The following is an 18,338-nucleotide window of genomic DNA, read 5'->3' as shown; positions in this document are numbered from 1 at the left end:
GTTGTTGTTGTTGTAGCGATAAGGTTGCTGCCCGAAGGCTTTGGGGAGTATTATCGATATGATGGTCCTTTGCCGGATACAGCAACGCGGAGAAGACGGATATGGTCTTGTTTACAAAGAGGTACAAGGTCCCAAATTGGGCCAGGCTTATGTAAAAAGGCCCTGCAGGAGAAACCTTCCACAAAATATCTAGGAATCATCCTAGACAGTAAGCTGTAATGGATGCATTTTATGCATTGGGTTTTTACAGCGATTTTAAACCATATTCTATACTTAGTGGAAAGCCACGCAAAAAACAACCAACCCCAAAAAATTAGAGGTGGTGTGCAGACTATCAATGCTTAGTATTACGGGAGCCCTGAAAACAACCCCGCACTGTATGCCATTCTGCATATTCCACCTGTAGACCTGGTAGCAAAGAACATAGCGTTAACAACTGCAACCAGGCTCAGTGCCGCGGGGCAGCTTGAGCGCCGGCCATAGTAGTATAGCTTAATCAATTACAGGACGAACAGACTACTATTCCCTATATGCGCTTCAAGGGAGATCTTAAGGCCACAATAGAGGTGGATGGTTGGCGCAAGGGTGCTCAAATGGAAGCAGTACGGTCTGCGGTATACTATGCTGATCCGGAAATAATCAGATCCTACAAGTTGCCAGATTACTGTAGCGTTTTACAAGCGGAAATATTAGCCGTAACCAAAGCGCTAGAAACATTGGAAGAGAATAGCTTAATATGCAACCGTGTTAACTTTTATATTGACAGCAAAGCAGCAATTAAGGCAACAATCTCGCATAGCACAGCATCTAAAAGTGTGTTAGAGTGGAAGCAGTGTCTGGAAAGAATCGGGACAGGGAAAAGCATACATCTATATTGGGTCTCAGTGCATATGGGAATAGATGGGAGTGAAAATCAGATGAACTAGCTAAAAACGGCGCATCCCTTGAAGCTTGCTCCGTAGACGTCCCAATTAGATTGTGCGAGATTAAGAGAAAGCGAGAGGTGCACATGATCGATCAAGCGAGAAATGCATGGTTACAAGCGAGGGGCTGTAAAGTGTCGAAGATTATGTGTAGGTCTTACAACCTTAGACTAACAAAGTTGCATCTATCATTAAAAAGAGAGGAATGTAGACTCATGACGGGTATTCTGACTGGACACTGCCTTCTGGCGTCACATGCCTTTAAATTAGCTTTGGTCAGTGATAGCAGATGTAGGAGGAGCGGGTTGGAGGAGGAAACGATCGAGCACGTTTTTTGCTCATGCCCTGCGGTTGCCAGGCTAAGACTCCGGCTATTAAGAGTGATACAGCTGTCATATCTAAAAGCAGCAACTGGTATATGTCCTAGAAAGCTTCTAGTATTTGCCAAGAGGACGGAGTTATTTTATAACATATGTAGGTCCTGGTTTTTGATAGGGTTTTTCAGTTTGGTCGTTAAAACAAACTTCTGGTAACACTACGGACTTATTCAGTCTATGTCAGATCCTTATGGACTTGCCAGTTCAACCTAACCAAACCTATTGGTTCGTTACTTCCATGCCACGTCATTAACAATCCACAGTATTGCGGATAAGCGTTTGCTGCGGATTGGAATCAACAAAAAAGACGAAACGGGAATAGCGGAATCGGTTTGTTTTATGTTGCGTTTAAGGTTCTATACAACTTATTGTGCAAAAAACTGAAGCTCAAAGGCGGAAATTTCGTTTGGAACTTATTAGTGCGGCTTGCAACTCAAAGGTCGTTTTCTTACTAGCAGCATGCAGGCCAGTCCTTTTTGTAGCTATTGATGTTTTTTCCGTGCGTCTTCTACTGGCATATCGCTAAAATGTGGTCGATGGTATATTTAACAAGTTGCAAGCCGCACTGACAAGCTGCAAACAAATAGTCCGTCTTTGGAAATCAGTGTACACAATACGTTAGACAGAAGCCCGGTTTGCAGGTTCGCCTTTTTTGTGGCTTAGGTACAATTCTTTAATCCTTATTATAAAATTTTTGTAATCTTGTGCTGGAGAAGGGTATTTTCGTTAAGGGTAGTACAATTTCTGACAAAGGCTGATGATATTAACATAATTTGATTTGGCAACCCTTCTCTGGTTAAGAAAGAGCCGAAAAATATCTTGCAGTCAAAAAAGAATAGGCGCCTTGGCAACTGCGTTCGAGAATTGACATGAAGACAATTACACTTTGGACTGGCAATTGAAAACTGAATTCTCGCCCTAAAGTCATTCATCATACCTGTCCTGATGAACCTATCGGAATCATGGACGGTGTATAGAGAAGATGAAATGTCGCTTAGAGTCTTCAAGATAAAAGTTCCCAGGAAGTATTTTTCACAAAGCAAAGAGACTGACTCCACGCTAATTGCTGCGGGTTAGGGGATCGGCTTTATAATTTCCCCAATGCACCCAATCGCACTACTTCCGAACTATCGCATTAAGACATGGTACTAGTTCTAATTCTGGCCCCTCGCAGTGCGAAAATATTCTTTCGGCGCACAAATTCAGAGAGCTTGTTTCAATCCAAAGTATTCATTAACTAGGAGGCGTGCAGCTCAATAACAATATTTTGGCCTATTGCTTTATAGGAAATGAACAATGAACTTACCTATTCAATATAGTTTCTGGAAAAAATATAGTCAATGTGAAATGTGCAAAAACTTCGAGGTTATAAGAAGAAAAAGGGGCAAACAAAAATTATTTTCCTCGGCGGTCGGGTTAGTATCAGAAGGTGCTGGTACACCGGGGACCAGGTTCGTATCCCGTAGAGAACTGTGGTAATGCTTTTGTCGCGATACGTTGCGGTACTCTCACTTTATGGTATTACCCCATATTGATTTGCGGAATCAGCGTTCTTAATATTGCATATAAGGTCCTGTCAAGCATATTGGGCGAAATACTGAGGCCTGCCGCAAAACGGCTGATTGGACTTTTTCGGACCGGCTTCAGACCTGGGCACCTCTTCGTCGACTGTAAAGTCGCTTTCGACAGCACAAAAATTAGCAGTATATATGCCGCTATGTCTGGATTTGGTTTCCCTGCAAAACTTATATGGCTGTGCAAAATGGCATTGAACAATACCATCACCTCAGTCAGAATTGGCAAGGAACTCTCCAAGCCGTTGGAAACTTGACGAGGTTTCAGACATGTTCAACCCCTATTGTGCGATTTTTTTAATTGAATGCTAAAGAAAATTTTACAAGTGGATCAACTTAACCGCTCTGACGACATTAATATCATCGACCTGAATACCCGCACCGTAAGTTCTGCTTACTCCAAACTAGATAAAGAAGTGGAAATACAGGTTTGATGGTGAATGAGGACAAAACGAAGTACCTGCTATCTCAAGCAAAGACTCAGAGCATTTGCGCCTTGGCAACTATGCCGCTGTTTTCAGCCATAATTTTGAAATAGTAAAATACTTCGTTCATTTGGGAGCCAACATTTATACGAACAACAAAATGAGCTTTGAAATCCAGCGAGGAATCACTCTTCTTCTTAAATAAATAAATGTAAGGCGCGAGAGCTACCGAAGAGATTTTAGGCCGAGCTTCTCTTCCAATTTGCGTCGTGCTCCTTTCGATTGTTCTTACAAATTGGCGGGATAGGACCTACTTGTTTTATGCCGACTCCGAACGGCCCAGGAGGTTCGGTGTGGATGGCGGAGCACGCTACCTTCACACCACGGCGGCGACCGTGCTTCTTAGGCAATTGAAAAGTAAAGTCCTCTCGGTAAAAACCATGCTCTACAATTCACTTATCGTACGTCCTGCCATATTGTGCAAAAGCAAGCACCATGACAACATCTGATGAGTCGGGTGGATGGGGGGCGGAATGGCATAGAAGAAGTTTCAATGTGGTCACATTAAATCGTTCATGAGATGGTCTTGCTTGTAAGTTAATGGTGCTTGTTACCGGAACGTACTGGATCTATATCCAGCAAAGGACCATCAACGTCGATAACACTCCCTAAAACATTCAGGCAGTGCCATTATCGCTACAACAACAACAGCTATGCTGGTTACACACGTTATGCGAATGCGAGAAGAAGCTCCGGGTAAATAATTATTCTTATTGGAACCCATCTATGGAAGCAAAGGGAAGGCCAGGTGAAAAACAATTAAAATTCCGTTGGGGTCACCAACTGGCGCCAGTTAAGAAAACGAAGTACCGACTGGGCGCCTTGTTGGACGGCCATAACGGCTTAAACGGTTAAGCGCCAATTAAGTATGTAGGTATCATCGTGCGCTCATATTACGGTCACTCCTTTTGCACAGGTAGTTTACCTTAAAATCACAACTTTGTCGGATTGTGGAGTATCAAGTTTTTCTAGTGGGAACCCTTGCCGTGAAGCGCCCCTTATATGGATTAATTAAAAATTGCCTGATCTAATTTAACGACCTGAACTGTACATGGATTAATAGCGAATGCAACGCTGTACGGCAACAGCTGATCAACTTTACTTTTATGCCAAGAAATAAAAGTAAACAAAACACTTTGAAAGCTGCTGCACAAATTCGGGAAGATTAAACAAAAATCGGATAATGAATGGAACCTTGGGATTATTACCAACACTACATAAGCCCTTACATTCTAAAGTCACCAATTATCTCAATAATCAACGGCAGACAGGACAATTTTGCGATTTAATAATCGAGTTGGAAGGAGATAACGAAGTGAATGATGGCAATACAGCATTTGGACACTTTTGTGTTGTTGGTGCACAAAGTCGATTCGTTGGCGGACCACAATTTATACAAAAATCCTTACAATTTTCCATACACAATCGATTGAAGGTGACCTTAAATAATTTTACCTGTACACAATGTTTGCACACTATGATGGAATTCTTCTACGAAGATGTGGTGTCCATAGCCAAAGAGCATGAACCACATTTCAAGCAATTGGCTAAAATTTTAGCTGTAACAGAGTTAATGAAGTTATTTGGAATGCCGGAAGAAGTAACCGCAACAATGGATGCAACTGGAATGGTGGGAGTAAAGCCAAAATGTGAGGATAATGCGGAATGTTCGGTAGATGCTACAGAAACCACGACGACTATCCGACCGGCTTGTGAAAAGGAAAGCGAGATAAATTTGGGAAATAAGGATATATTTAATGATCAACGCAACTTTTTTAAAGTGAGTATATATGAAAAATATCCTAGGGTCGTACTGCCGTCCATAGCAAAAAGGCAGTAAAATGTAAAAAGTGAAATTGGAGAAATATGAAGTGCGAGTCTTATGTTTGGTTTACCTTTATAAGTGGTTTTATTTGGTACACAACACATGGTAATGACTTTATAGACAGTCTTTATCGTGTTATTCTGGCACATTTTTTTAATTATTAATTTTAAGTTAATAATAATGACTTACTGCATTTTCGCTATGGACTGCAGTATATCAATTGGATATGCTAAATTGATATGGCACTTGGGAAAAAAGCGCGTTGTTGGTGTTATATGCTTCGTGGTCAAGGGTATATGAGCTTCTGGTGTTGTTGTTGTTGTTGTATTAACGACAAAAACACTCCCCGAAGGGGGGAGTGTTATCGATGTTAATGGTTCTTTTCAGGATATAGATCCGGTACGTTCCGGTAACAAAGCAACATCAAGGTACTAGCCCTACCATCTCGGGAACGATTTATATGACCACATTAAACCTTCTAGGTCATCCTGCCCTTCCCACCCCCTAGTTCCATAAGGAACTTGGGGTCACCAGAGCCTCGGCTGTTAATGAAACGAGATTCGCCAGGTATAGGTGAGATTGACAATTGGGTTCGAGAAGCTAAGCGAAACGCTCAATACCACTTACAAAGCAATTGGCCAGCCGATTGAATGCTACGCGTCCCCGATATGGTCGCCAAGCCTAAAGACGACTTACTGGAAGAAGCTACAGGCCTGCCAAAATACTGCCCTCAGAACCGCTACGGGTTGTCTTCTTATGTCCCCAGAACACCATCTATGTACATAATGAGGCGAGAATGCTCCCCTTCAGGGAGAGAAATGAAATGCTAACCAAACAGTTCCTGTTGAATACCCAGAAACCTTGGCATCCCAACAGATATCTGATTGATGAGCCAACACCCCCCAGGGGCTTAAGGGGTCAACTCTGTAAGCGTTATGAGGAAATACGGCACCTGAGAACACAGCCGTACGAAGCCAAAATCACAAGCAGGTCCTCAGTGAACTTCACAAACAGGCGTCGGACCTCTATGTTGGGAATTGCCCGGTAAATCCTGTACTCAAAGAACAATACCCTAAACTTGCAGAAGAGGAACGCACACTCCCCAGGGAAACGGGAGTCACTCTAGCTCAACTTCGATCTGCATACTGTAACAGGTTAAACTGTTACCTATCCAGAATCAACCCCGACATACAAAATGTATGCCCCGCTTGCAATGTGTCCCCATATGCCACCAACCATCTCTTTAATTGTAATGTGGAACCAGCGCCTCTAACACCCCTTTCATTATGGACCACCCCTGTTGAAACAGCAAGTTTCCTTGGACTCCGGTTAGAGGATATTGATGACAATCTGTGATCGGTCGCACCTATTGGGTGGGACGAAGAACTGCACATCAACAACAACAAAAACAACAAGCTATATATTTCGCTGGCAACCCCTTGAGAGGGTTGCGCTACACATTCCCTTGAATCAATTTGATGTTTTAGTCGCCTCTTACCGACCGTCAGCAGCCAACGGTTTGATAAGCGCAATGCTCCGAAACCCAATTGTCAATCTCACCTACGCGAGGGGAATCCTGTTACAAATATGAAGGTCTCATACACATGTTTAGCAGGCGAGGCTGTGGCGACCCCAAGTTCCCGTTTTACTCCATTACAACCATAATTTTGGTATTGGAATAATCTAAACTCCATATATCCAGTCTTAACCTTAACTTAATAAATGTGTGTCCTACATGTTGAGTGTTTCCCGTATGAGATAAACTTGGCTGGGAGATCAACCCCTCTAACATCTAACAAACTCTGTATAGACCTGCCATGTAAAAACTGTTAGTTTACTTGGACCTCCGTTTGAAGATATTGATTCAAGCGGTTGTGTAGCGCAATATATAGCTTCTCTAAATCCAATTGTCAACCTCACCTTCGAGCACCCTGGCGACCCCAAGCTCCTCATGGAACTTGGAGGTGGGGAGGGAGGGATGGCCTCCTGAAGGTTTAATGTGGTCATATAAATCGGTCCCAAGATGGTCGGGCTAGTACCTTAATGGTGCTGTGTTACAGGAACGTAGCGGATCTGTATCCGGCAAAGGACCATCACATCGATAACACTCCCCAAAGCCTTCGGGGAGTAACTTTTCGCTAGAACAACAACAACAACGTGACTAGGAGTGGCTGTGACCATACGACAGCCCAGCCAGCATTTTTTGAAAATTTTGATCAAAAAATATTCAAATATCATACCCCCCGATGATTAAAAACGTTCAAATTTAAAAGAATTTTCTGTTCGAAAATTAACGTATCGTCGGGAGAAAAGTGTACCATAAATGTGATTATTCTTAAATAATCATTTATGATTCATATTTCGAAACGCTTTTTGTTCATATCTGATATCATTGTAAAATTGGGCCTTAATTGTTTTAGAGTAATGTTTGAATGATTTTCACGGTCATTTTCTGATCATATTCGTGAACATATTTCAACCATTTTGGTTGAAATTTTTGAATCATTTTTGAATGCGATTATCATGCATTTATTCTTCATATCTCATACAAAACAAGATACTACATGCTAATCTTATTTCATCAGGGGAAGAAAGCATGCGGAGGTGAGCTATTTGAACCAAAGGTAATTCGCAAACAAACTAGACCAATATACACCTGCGACTACAACATCCAGCATCAGCTATGATTGTCAACATCTTAAAATACGATATGGTACGGGATGTTGAAGCCATATCCAGGTACATATGTCAAGAGAGTTTCACTTACCTGGGGTTCAAATAGTTCACAACTTTTATATTGTCCAACTATTTATGTATTTTCTGGGAAGCCGAAGGTGCAGAAATGGTTGGGGAAATCTTCGGGCAAGAGCAGCATTTGCATTACATTGTCTTGAAGAATGTCTTAAAAATAAAAATTGTATATACATATTTTTTCTGAACTTCATGAATCATGATTGAAAAGATGTGTGTATGTGAAAAAAAAAGATTTTCAATGAAAAGTAAAATTTTAACAAGTGTAAAATTCATTATTCAGTCAACAAAGATTGTCAGAAAAGATTCAGAAAGCTGAATGAAAAATGATTAAAATTTTTGATCACCTAAAGTAAACACATTTGATTCAAATATGATTCCAAAATGTGATTGAAAAACTATATTCAGTTTTTGATCATCAAAAGTATTCATATTTGATTAATTCTTTTGTTCAGTTGTATGATAACTCATTATTTAGCCAGAAAGAGTAATCAAATTGTATTGAAATGTAGGGAAATTCAAAATTTAATCACCTAAATGCTGAGTGGGAGGGCACTACTTTACAATAACAAATATAGTACTTTTTCTAAATACGTATTTCTACCTTATCACTTTTATGCTCTTTGTTTTAGGAATTTGAATTTTTATTTCCAGTTAAGCAATCCACGTGCTACCAGTTCAAGTAGCAAAATAAACTATTGCATCGGCTGTGATTTCAAGTGTTATCGCGTGCAAGAGATGATTACACATATGAGCAGTTGTGAACCATCCCATCTCACCTGTTCGTTGTGTGAGGTTGGCTTTCTAGCTTGGCGTGAATATGAAGCGCATCTGAAACTACATGCTTTAGATATGAAAAAGCCTTTCATTTGCCTAGAATGTGGGGCACGTTTTGTCAATCGTGCTGCACTATCAATACATCATCCCAAACATACTACCGAAACACCTCATCAATGTCAACATTGCGGTAAAGGATTCAAATGGAAGCAAGGGCTTAATAATCATATGTTAGTACATAATAAAGAGAAGAAAATGTTGTGTGATGTTTGTGGCTATAGTACAACGCATATGAAGGCGCTCAAATCACATAAGTTACAACACACTGGCGAGTACTATAAATGCCCTTATCCAGAATGTAAGCATCATTCAAATCGCAAGGAGAATCTACGTTTACACATGGAAACCCACAAACAAGAGCGTCCGTTTGTGTGCGAGGTGTGCGGTTGTAAATTTAGTCAAAGTAAAAATTTAAAACGTCATGCTCTTAAACATTCAATGGGTGATTTGCATAAATACAAATGTCAATTGTGTTCCTTTAGTAGTCATCGTTCAGATAAATTGAAAGAGCATGTACAACGTGTACATACCGAGAAGGTGGTGCAATTAGAATTGCCTGAAGTGGTTGAGAATGCATTTGAAAATACTACTTGTGATGAATTCAATTTGCCACCGTTACCTGGTGTAGCTATTGGTGGCGGCAGTGTGGCACCAGAGAAGAGTGGCCTAGTCAGCAAAGGTGGTGGTAGTGGTGAAACAATAAAGAAAAGCAATAAGAGGAGTAAGGCGGCGATATTAGCGCAGAAACGGCGTATTATACCCATTGCACCAAAACCAGTTGGCAGTGTGACGGAATGTAAGAAATAGTTCCACGTAATGGAAATAATTTACTTTATATAAACAAAGAACAAAACGAAAAAAATATAAAAAAAAAAAATATACATATGTACAAATTAAAAAAAAAAAACAAGTAAAGGTGTCTAAGTTCGGGTGTAACCGAACATTATATACTCAGCGTGAGCTTCAATTGTACATTTCATTTCAGATAAATTACTTTTCTACATAACACGTGGCACCGCCCGTTTAAAAAAAATTTCTCCCAATTTCCTTTTACAATAAAACTTGATAAGTGAAATATCATTGATTCAAAACTATTTTTTGCTAAGTTATAGCTTAATATTCTAGTATACGACCATTTTAACCTTGTTTTATATCTAAGTTGCCGTGGTCTTTAACCGATCCCGCCCATTTTAACTAAAAATATTATCTGCTTCGTCATAAAAGGGGCGGTGCCACACCCATTTTCAAAAATTTTAGTTTTTCCAATTTACATACAAAGCTCTTTTTCGCTAAGATATAGCTTATTTTTTTCGTCTACGACCCTTTTAAAAATCTTTTATATAAAAGTGGGTGTGGTCTTTAACCGATCTCGTCCATTTTTCTAGAAATTGACTCCACTGACCTTGTGAGCAGACTAAATTTTTCTGTTCCTGCGAGAACTTCGAGACACTATGCTCTATTTCATTTACACATTCTCCGGCGAAATTTTGCCAAATTTAGCCCTCTTCGCAATTGGTGCTCGCGCTATAATGAACTGTACAACTGAATTAGTTTTGAATATTCGGTTGCTGCTATCCGTAGGGAAATACTCTCACGTCTGGCATGATATTTTTCAAAGATTTTTAATAAGATGTCAATTTTTATTTCAATATTAATTTTGATTTAGATATTGCTTAAAATTAAAATTTAACTTAATTAATTTTATTGTTTATAATTTTTTTTTTATTTTAAATTTTGTTTTTACACTTATGTTTTTTCTTATTATTTGTACTGTATCTTGTATCCAGTAGTCGACCACTTTGTGTCTTTGTTGACTTTAATATAGTAAATAAATCAAATGCCACGCCCATTTTTTAAAATTTGAAGTTTTTCGTATTTATTGTTATTAATCCACTAGGGAAATGAAATACCACTGATATAAAGATATTTTTTGCAAAGATACAGCTTATTTTAATCGTCCACGACCCTTTTAATCTTTTATATAAAAGTGAGCGTGGTCCTTAACCGATTTCGCTAATTTTTCTGCAAAGCATTTCTTATAGTTAAGGCAACCTCGCTGCCGAATTTTGTTACGATAGGTTTATCGATTTTTCATTTATGATTAATAATATTTGTAAAATTGATTTTATCACAAGTGAGCAGTGCCACGCCCATTTTAAAAAATTTCTCAAATTTTTATCAAGAGTCTTAATATCAGTCCACATGCCAAATTTCAACATTCTAGGTGTATTATTTACTAAATAATCAGGTTTTTTGTGTTTTCCAAAATTTTATATATATAAAAAGTGGGCGTGTTTATCATCCGATGTCGCTCATTTTCAATACCAATCTATTCTGGGTCAAGATAAGCTCGTGTACCAAATTTGGTGAAGATATCTCAATATATACTCAAGTTATCGTGTTAACGGGCGGACGGCTCAATCAAATTTTTTTTTTTTTGATACTGATGATTTTGATATATGGAAGTCTATATCTATCTCGATTCCTTTATACCTGTACAACCACCCGCTATCCAATCAAAGTTAATATACTCTGTGTGCAAAGCACGCTGAATATAAAAAAAATATATATATGTACAAATTAAAAAAAAAAATATTGTGACGAATATTAGCAACGCTAAGGGATACTATCATCTCTAAGCCGATACTAAGCAGTCACTTGTATGTAAATAAACAAATTAATCATTATGTCTACACATATGTACATACAAGCAGCGCAGAGATACGCACAAACACATGCATATATCTGAGATACTCACAAAAGTATCCAATCATCATTACTCAGATATACACGCGCATATGGCTATGCGAGAGGCTATAAACTACAGATACAGACGCGACGCGTATAGCTGGTAACCAAGTAGAAAAACAGAGTATAAAAGGAGCGAAAGCTGAGTAGGCAGTGATCAGTTCTGATTTAAGCACGCTATTGGTTGCGAAGTATAAGTGTTCTTGTGAAGTATTTTCAAAGTAGTCTAATAAAGACCATTTTGCATTATTGAATATTGGAGTTATTTATTCAACAATTTAGTGATACGAACGTTAGTATAAGGTTGCAATGAAGAGGAATTTCACTTTATTTGTTACAATATGTTCGCAATGCTATTTTCCAAACATATATGTAGGTGGTTTAATAGACGTGGTTCCAGCGGTGACGAAAAGGGTAGTGTCATGTAACTCGCAGTGCTTTTCAGTTTTCACTATAAATCTGCTACTTTCCTGCGCTGTTTATTAAAAAAGTTCGGGGCTAAACAACCTACTCCCACGGCAGAATGTACATATGACGGAATAAGAGACGAACTTAAATAAATGTATGTATGTATGCCGTGGTGTGGTGGTAGCGTGCTCCGCTGGGTTGAACTGCCGTGCAAAGTTACATCAAAAATTTAGTAAAAAGTAGTTTTAACAAGAAAACAAATTTTCTAATTGGTTTTGCCCCTCGAAAGTGATTTGGCAAACACTCCGAGGGTATTTTTGCCAGAAAAGCTTCTCAGTGAAAATTCATCTGCCTTACAGATGCCGTTCGCAGTCGGCATAAAACATGTAGGCCCGTCCCGCCAATTTGTAGAGGAAATTAAAAAGGAGCACGACGCAAATTGGAAGAGAAGCTTGGCTTAAAATCTATTCGGAGGTAAATCCCACCAAGCGTTTATTTTTTTATTTTTATGTATATTTATGGCGGAAAGAATTCAATTGATTTATTGCTGAATTTAGTTTGTAAAATTTTACTGAATTTAGTTTCGATTTAAAATCAATTCTTATTTACATATTTCTTTGGGTTAATCCTTTTGGGGTCCGGTTTTGAATCTTGCATCAGTCTTGCTTTGAGTTTCTATTGTGGTCTTGCGGGCGTTGGCGTCTGGCGTCATTTCCGGTTCCGATTCTGGTTTTGCTTCGGTTATGGTTTCAGCTCCGGATTCGGCTTCAGTTTCGGTCCGCTCCGTTCACGCCCCCAGATTTGCTTCTGGATTCTGCTCCTGTGTCGATTCCGATTTTGGTTTCAGTTCGGGATTAAGCTCCAGCTTCGGTTCGGTAACGTTATGCTTCGGTCGCAGCCCCATTTTCGGATCTGATCCGGCATTCTGTTTCGGATTAGTTTCAATTTCCGGTTTCGGTTCCAGTTCCCTTGTCGACTCGGTTGGCATACGATTTCGGGCTCATTTTTCTCCAGGTTTTTTTTTACTTTGATTACGATTTCTTCTTGCATACTCGGTTCCAGTCTCTGCAGCGTATTTCGCTTATGGTTCCAGTTTTAGTCATGTTTTTGTTTCGGTTCCAGTTTTGGTTTGACTACCTGTTTTGGGTATGCTTTTTTCGGTTGAGGTATTTTCTTTTGTTTTTATTTTAATTTATCTATTATTACATCATTAATGGGCATCCCAACAGCCATCTGATATAAAAGAGGCCCCGCTTCTCAGGGACATAATAAGTCTCCGCAAGCACTACGAAGAGATCCAGCACTAACGAATTCGAACGAAAAGAGCATAAGAATGCCCTCAGAGTCATCCACAAAGAGTCGGCAAAGTCAGTGTTCAGCAAACCCCGTTCTCAATGTCAAATATCGGAAACTCGCAGTTGAGGAAAGCAATCTTCCCAGGGAGAGGCGCGGCACTCTGGCACAACTTCGATCCGGATACTGCAATAGATCAAACTCTCAATTACCCAGATTGAACCTCGATGTGTCTCATTGATCCAAACTTTTTGAAACTGAAAGCTTCCTTGGCTTCCTGTTAGAGGATAGTTATGACAATTTGTGAGTGACCGCACCGATTGAATGGAGCGAAGCACTGCTACAACAACAACCAAAGCATCGTCATCATCATCCACATCATTGTCATCATTTCCATTGAAAAGCAGAAACAAATTAAACAACTCGCTTAATTTGTTTTTTGTTTTTCAATAAATTTTTTTTCTAAGCGAGCAAAAAAATTTTGAAGTTTGAGAAAAAAAAAACCAATAAATGTAAGGCGCAATAACCTCCGAAGAGATTTTGGGCCGATCTTTTTTTTCCAATTTGCGTTGTGCTCCTTTTAATTTTTCCTACAAATTGGCAGGAAGGGACCTACATATTTTGAGCCGAATCCGATCGGTATCTACAACGCAGATAAGTTTTCAGTGAGAAGCTTTCCATGGCAGAAATCTGCTTGGAGGGTTTGCCAAATCACTGCCGAGGGGCGACAAGGCTTAGAAAAACTTTAACTTTGAAAAAAAAACTTGTTTCTACAGTTTTGATGTTTCTTTAGGTATGTATGTACATACTAGGGCTGTAACCTGCATCCGCATTTTTCAACTATCCGGATAAACCGGATATTCGAATAACCGGATAGCTAAACAAAAAATCACAAATGGGAAATCCGAATATCCGCTGTTCGGATACGTAAACGGAAAATCCGGATATCCGTATGTCCGGATACTGGAATATAAAAGTTGAATACCTGCATATCAGAATTGAACGAAGCAAACCTCGAAAAATTATTCACAAAATATGTTAAAAAATCACAAATGGGAAATCCGAATATCCGCTGTTCGGATACGTAAACGGAAAATCCGGATATCCGTATGTCCGGATACTGGAATATAAAAGTTGAATACCTGCATATCAGAATTGAACGAAGCAAACCTCGAAAAATTATTCACAAAATATGTTTGTAAATTATTAAATTTACGTCAAAAATTAAAAAGCAACAATTTTACAAACAAGTAAAAATAAGAACAGTGCCATTTGTTTATATTGTGAAATAACGCTGTTAATTGATTTAAATGCCCCACGAATTTATTGTTATTAATGTTAAATAAACATACATATATGGTACATCAATTTGTTGCTTTCACTGGATATCCAAAACACGGTTATTAACCGGATCTTCATAAATCCGGATATTCGGATAGTTACACAAACGAATATTAACCGGATATCCATGCCGTCCGGATTTTATCCATGTCAACGAATATCCGTATGATGTACGGATATTCGAATATACGGATAGTCCCAGCCCTAGTACATACCTACATACGATTTAATTATCAAGAGCAGTAAGAAACGTTTCTTAATTGTAAAGGCAATTAATTCTATAGGCACATCAGAGTTAACTTCTTTCAAAAGAAATTGGCTTGAAATCAACCCATTTAAAAGTTTAGACTTAAATATTATTTGTCTCGTTATTGGCCGTTAGTATTTAGAAAAACTACCATTTTTCTTTGAGCTAAAGGCCGGGTTTTCTTAAATAAAACACTTGAATGCGTAGTTTATTTTGGTTTTATTTTTCAAGACTACAGTCTTCAAAGCGTAGCTTAAGATCCAAGTGTTTTATTTAAGAAAACCCGGCCTTGAGCTCAACCAAAAATTTTAGTTTTTCATAAATATTACTCTTAGAATTTCTCTTCCACTTTCAAGGGTCGGAAGAACAATAAGCTTTAACGGATTAATATGAAAGGCAGATTATACATACAATGACTCCAATTAAAGATACGTGAGTGTCATCTTATTTGATGCAGCCACAAAAATAATCTGTCAAAGCCCATAATTTGATTAAAAAAGATATTCAAAAAAATTAAAAAGCATAGTAATATTAGCATATGCTTATATTATGGAGGGAACACTTCTCTGCTCTCCTAAATGGAGGCAGCAATTCACCGCGCAGAGATGAAGAACCCGATCCCGCAATCAATGATGATGGAATATATGTCCCCCCGCCCGCTTATGACGAAGTTAGAATAGCAATAACCAGATTGAAAAACAACAAGGCCGTGGGCGCTGATGGATTGCCTGCGGAGCTATTCAAGTACGGCGGCGAGGAGCAAAATATGGGCGGACGAGTGCATGCCCGACGGCTGGAATCTAAGTGTTCTTTTCCCAATCCACAAGAAGAGGGATACTGCAAAATGCACCAACTATTGTGGAATCAGCCTTCTTAATATCGCATATAAGGTCCTTTCAAGTGTATTGTGCGAAAGATTGAAGCCCACCGTGAACCGACTGATTGGACCATATCAGTGCGGCTTCAGACCTGGTAAATCTACCATCGACCAGATTTTCACAATGCGCCAAATATTGGAAAAAACCCGTGAAAAGAGAATCGTAACACATCACCTCTTCGTCGACTTTAAAGCCGCCTTCGACAGCACGAAAAGGAGCTGCCTATATGCCTCTATGTCTGAATTTGGTTTCCCCGCAAAACTTATACGGCTGGGCAAAATGACGTTGAGCAACACCATCAGCTCAGTCAGAATTGGGAAGGACCTCTCCGAGCCGTTCGAAACTAAACGAGGTTTCAGACAGGGTGACCCCCTATCGTGCGATTTCTTTAATTTGCTGCTGGAGAAAATTATACTAGCTGCAGAACTTAACCGCACTGTAACAATATACTATAAAAGCGTGCAATTACTGGCATATGCTGATGACATTGATATGATCGGCCTAAACACCCGCGCTGTTAGTTTTGCTTACTCCAAACTGGAAAAAGAAGCGGTAAAGATGGGTTTGATGGTGAATGAGGACAAAACGAAGTACCTGCTGTCATCTTGCAAAGAGTCAGCGCATACGCGCCTTGGCAACCACGCTACTGTTGGAAGCCATAATTTCGAAATAGTAAAAGACTTCGTTTATTTGGGAACCAGCATCAACACTAGCAACAACATCAGCACTGAAATCCAGCGAAGAATCAATCTTGCCAATAAATGCTACTTTGGACTAGGTAGGCAATTGAAAAGTAAAGTCCTCTCTCGGCGAACGAAAATCATCTCTACAAGTCACTTATCGTACCCGTCCTGCTATACAGACAAGCAGATGAAGCGGCTTTGGGAGTGTTCGAGAGAAAAGTTTTATGGACCTCTACGCGTTGGCGAGATTTAATGATGAGCTGTACGAGCTATACGCAGACATCCACATAGTCCATAAAACGCAGCGGCTGCGCTGGCTAAGAAAGTGTTTCTATCGGAACCCGCCTATGGAAGCAGAGGTAGAGGGCGGCCCCCACTCCGTTGGAAGGACCAGGTGGAAAACGATTTAAACTCCCTTGGTGTGACGAATTGGCGCCAGTTGGCGAAGCGAAGGAGCGACTAGCGCGCCTTGTTGGACGGCCATAACCGTTTAGACGGTTAAGCGCCAATTAAGTAAGTAATATTAGCATTGTTTTGTATTTAAAAAATCATTTAAAGTACTAGATGTTCCTTATTTAGTCCTTTAAAACAAAAAAGTTATGAAAAAGCCGTATATTTCACTTATTTTGTTTTGTTGATACTCCGACAGGGTGGATAAATGATGTACATTGGAACGATTTTCCGTCATCCCTTGTCAAATTTGGTTTTGAGCCAAACCGGTTTCGGCGTTGTGTCATCATCAGTGTCGATTTTGCTTCTAATGTGTTGTTGTCGTTTGTCTTGTATTTATAGTTCGTAGGTACATGAGCAGGTATTGTCAAAATTGATGCCCTGTGTATATTTAGTTATGTGTATGTGCTGTGTGTTCATTCAGAACCGAGGGTGATTTTTACTGATCGATTTGTGTGGCTGACTGAGGCAGGTAAAAATCCGTAGACCTTCTTTGTGAGTTTGTTGTTTTGTTGTGCGTTAATTGTTTTGGGTTTATTTGTTGTTGTGTGTTTGTCTGTTATACCTATGTGATTACTTTGTTTCTTGTAAACAAGTTTTAAAGGCTCGAATATTGTGTCAGAAATTGTGTTTATCTTTTCGTTTATTATTCTGCCGCCGAATGTTTTCTGTTTGTAGATCTCCATGTTTTCGAATACGTTGAGACGACGGCCTTTTGCTTGTACGTGAAGAACCCTAACTGTTTTATTGATGTTTGCTGGGGAACAATCATTCTCGACCATGTGATTCGCGAAGTTAGACTTTGGTATAATGTTTGGATTCCGTATTTTTTTTTTTTTTATGTTGTAATCTCTAATATGTTCTCTGAACATCGTTCTTATTTGTCATCCAGTTTGTCCTATGTAACTATGTTGGTATCCGCAGGTAAGCTCGTATACACCGTGGCTGCTTAACGGATCCTCTGAGTTAGTGTTAGTTTTTAGTTTTCGCCCTAGATTATTCGATGTTTTGAATGCTGTGTTAAAGTTGTATTTTTTAAAAAAGTTTGCCAATTTATATTGTAACGAATTTAGTGCAATTCCTCTTTTTTGCAACCTTGTACTAACGTTCGTATCACTAAACTGTTGAATACTGCTATATAATTATAACTACAGATGCACGTGTATAGCTTGTCATATGCGCGTGTATTTGTGAGCGACACTTCCACAATTATAATTGCATACTTTTGGGAGCATCTCAGATAAGATATCTGTATGTGTTTGTGCGTCTCTTCTCCGTTGCGTGTACGTACATATGTGTAGACATAATGATTGATCTATTGATATGCATACAAGTCACTGCTTAGCATCGGCTTAGAGATGATAGTATCCCTTAGTGTTACTAATATTCGTCACAATATGTTGCTTTTCCAGTATATGTCATATATTTCACATGACCAGCTTATATGATGCAGCAATAAAAGAGTGAGACGAAAACGAATTCTTGAATTTATAAGTAAACTCATTACTTTGTCTGGTA

At 39.2% G+C, this 18,338-nt stretch overlaps 2 protein-coding genes across 2 annotated transcripts in view; both read left to right on the top strand.

The window, feature by feature from the left end:
- The window catches only part of LOC137240689 (protein peste-like), a 262,876-nt gene that overhangs the window by 231,913 nt on the left and 12,625 nt on the right, over positions 1 to 18,338 (top strand). The gene's annotated exons all lie outside the window — the stretch shown is intronic.
- Positions 4,490 to 10,637, top strand: Plzf (Promyelocytic leukemia zinc finger). The gene is made up of 2 exons (XM_067769916.1): positions 4,490 to 5,139; positions 8,590 to 10,637. The coding sequence occupies exons 1-2, from the start codon at positions 4,543 to 4,545 to the stop codon at positions 9,577 to 9,579; spliced, it is 1,587 nt and encodes a 528-aa protein (XP_067626017.1). The 5' UTR covers positions 4,490 to 4,542; the 3' UTR covers positions 9,580 to 10,637.

Source organism: Eurosta solidaginis, chromosome 2 (genome assembly GCF_040869045.1).
Source record: "Eurosta solidaginis isolate ZX-2024a chromosome 2, ASM4086904v1, whole genome shotgun sequence".
NCBI classification, from domain to species: domain Eukaryota; kingdom Metazoa; phylum Arthropoda; class Insecta; order Diptera; family Tephritidae; genus Eurosta; species Eurosta solidaginis.
The sequence above is the reverse complement of the archived record's forward strand: the minus strand, read 5'-3'. Positions and strand labels throughout refer to the sequence as shown.

Bases quoted from the DNA above. Each gene is read 5' to 3' on its own strand.
- Plzf (XM_067769916.1), top strand. From the start codon at position 4,543: ATGAATGGAACCTTGGGATTATTACCAACACTACATAAGCCCTTACAT. The intron at 5,140-8,589 runs GTGAGTATATAT...TTTTATTTCCAG, and splicing joins ATCAACGCAACTTTTTTAAA to TTAAGCAATCCACGTGCTAC.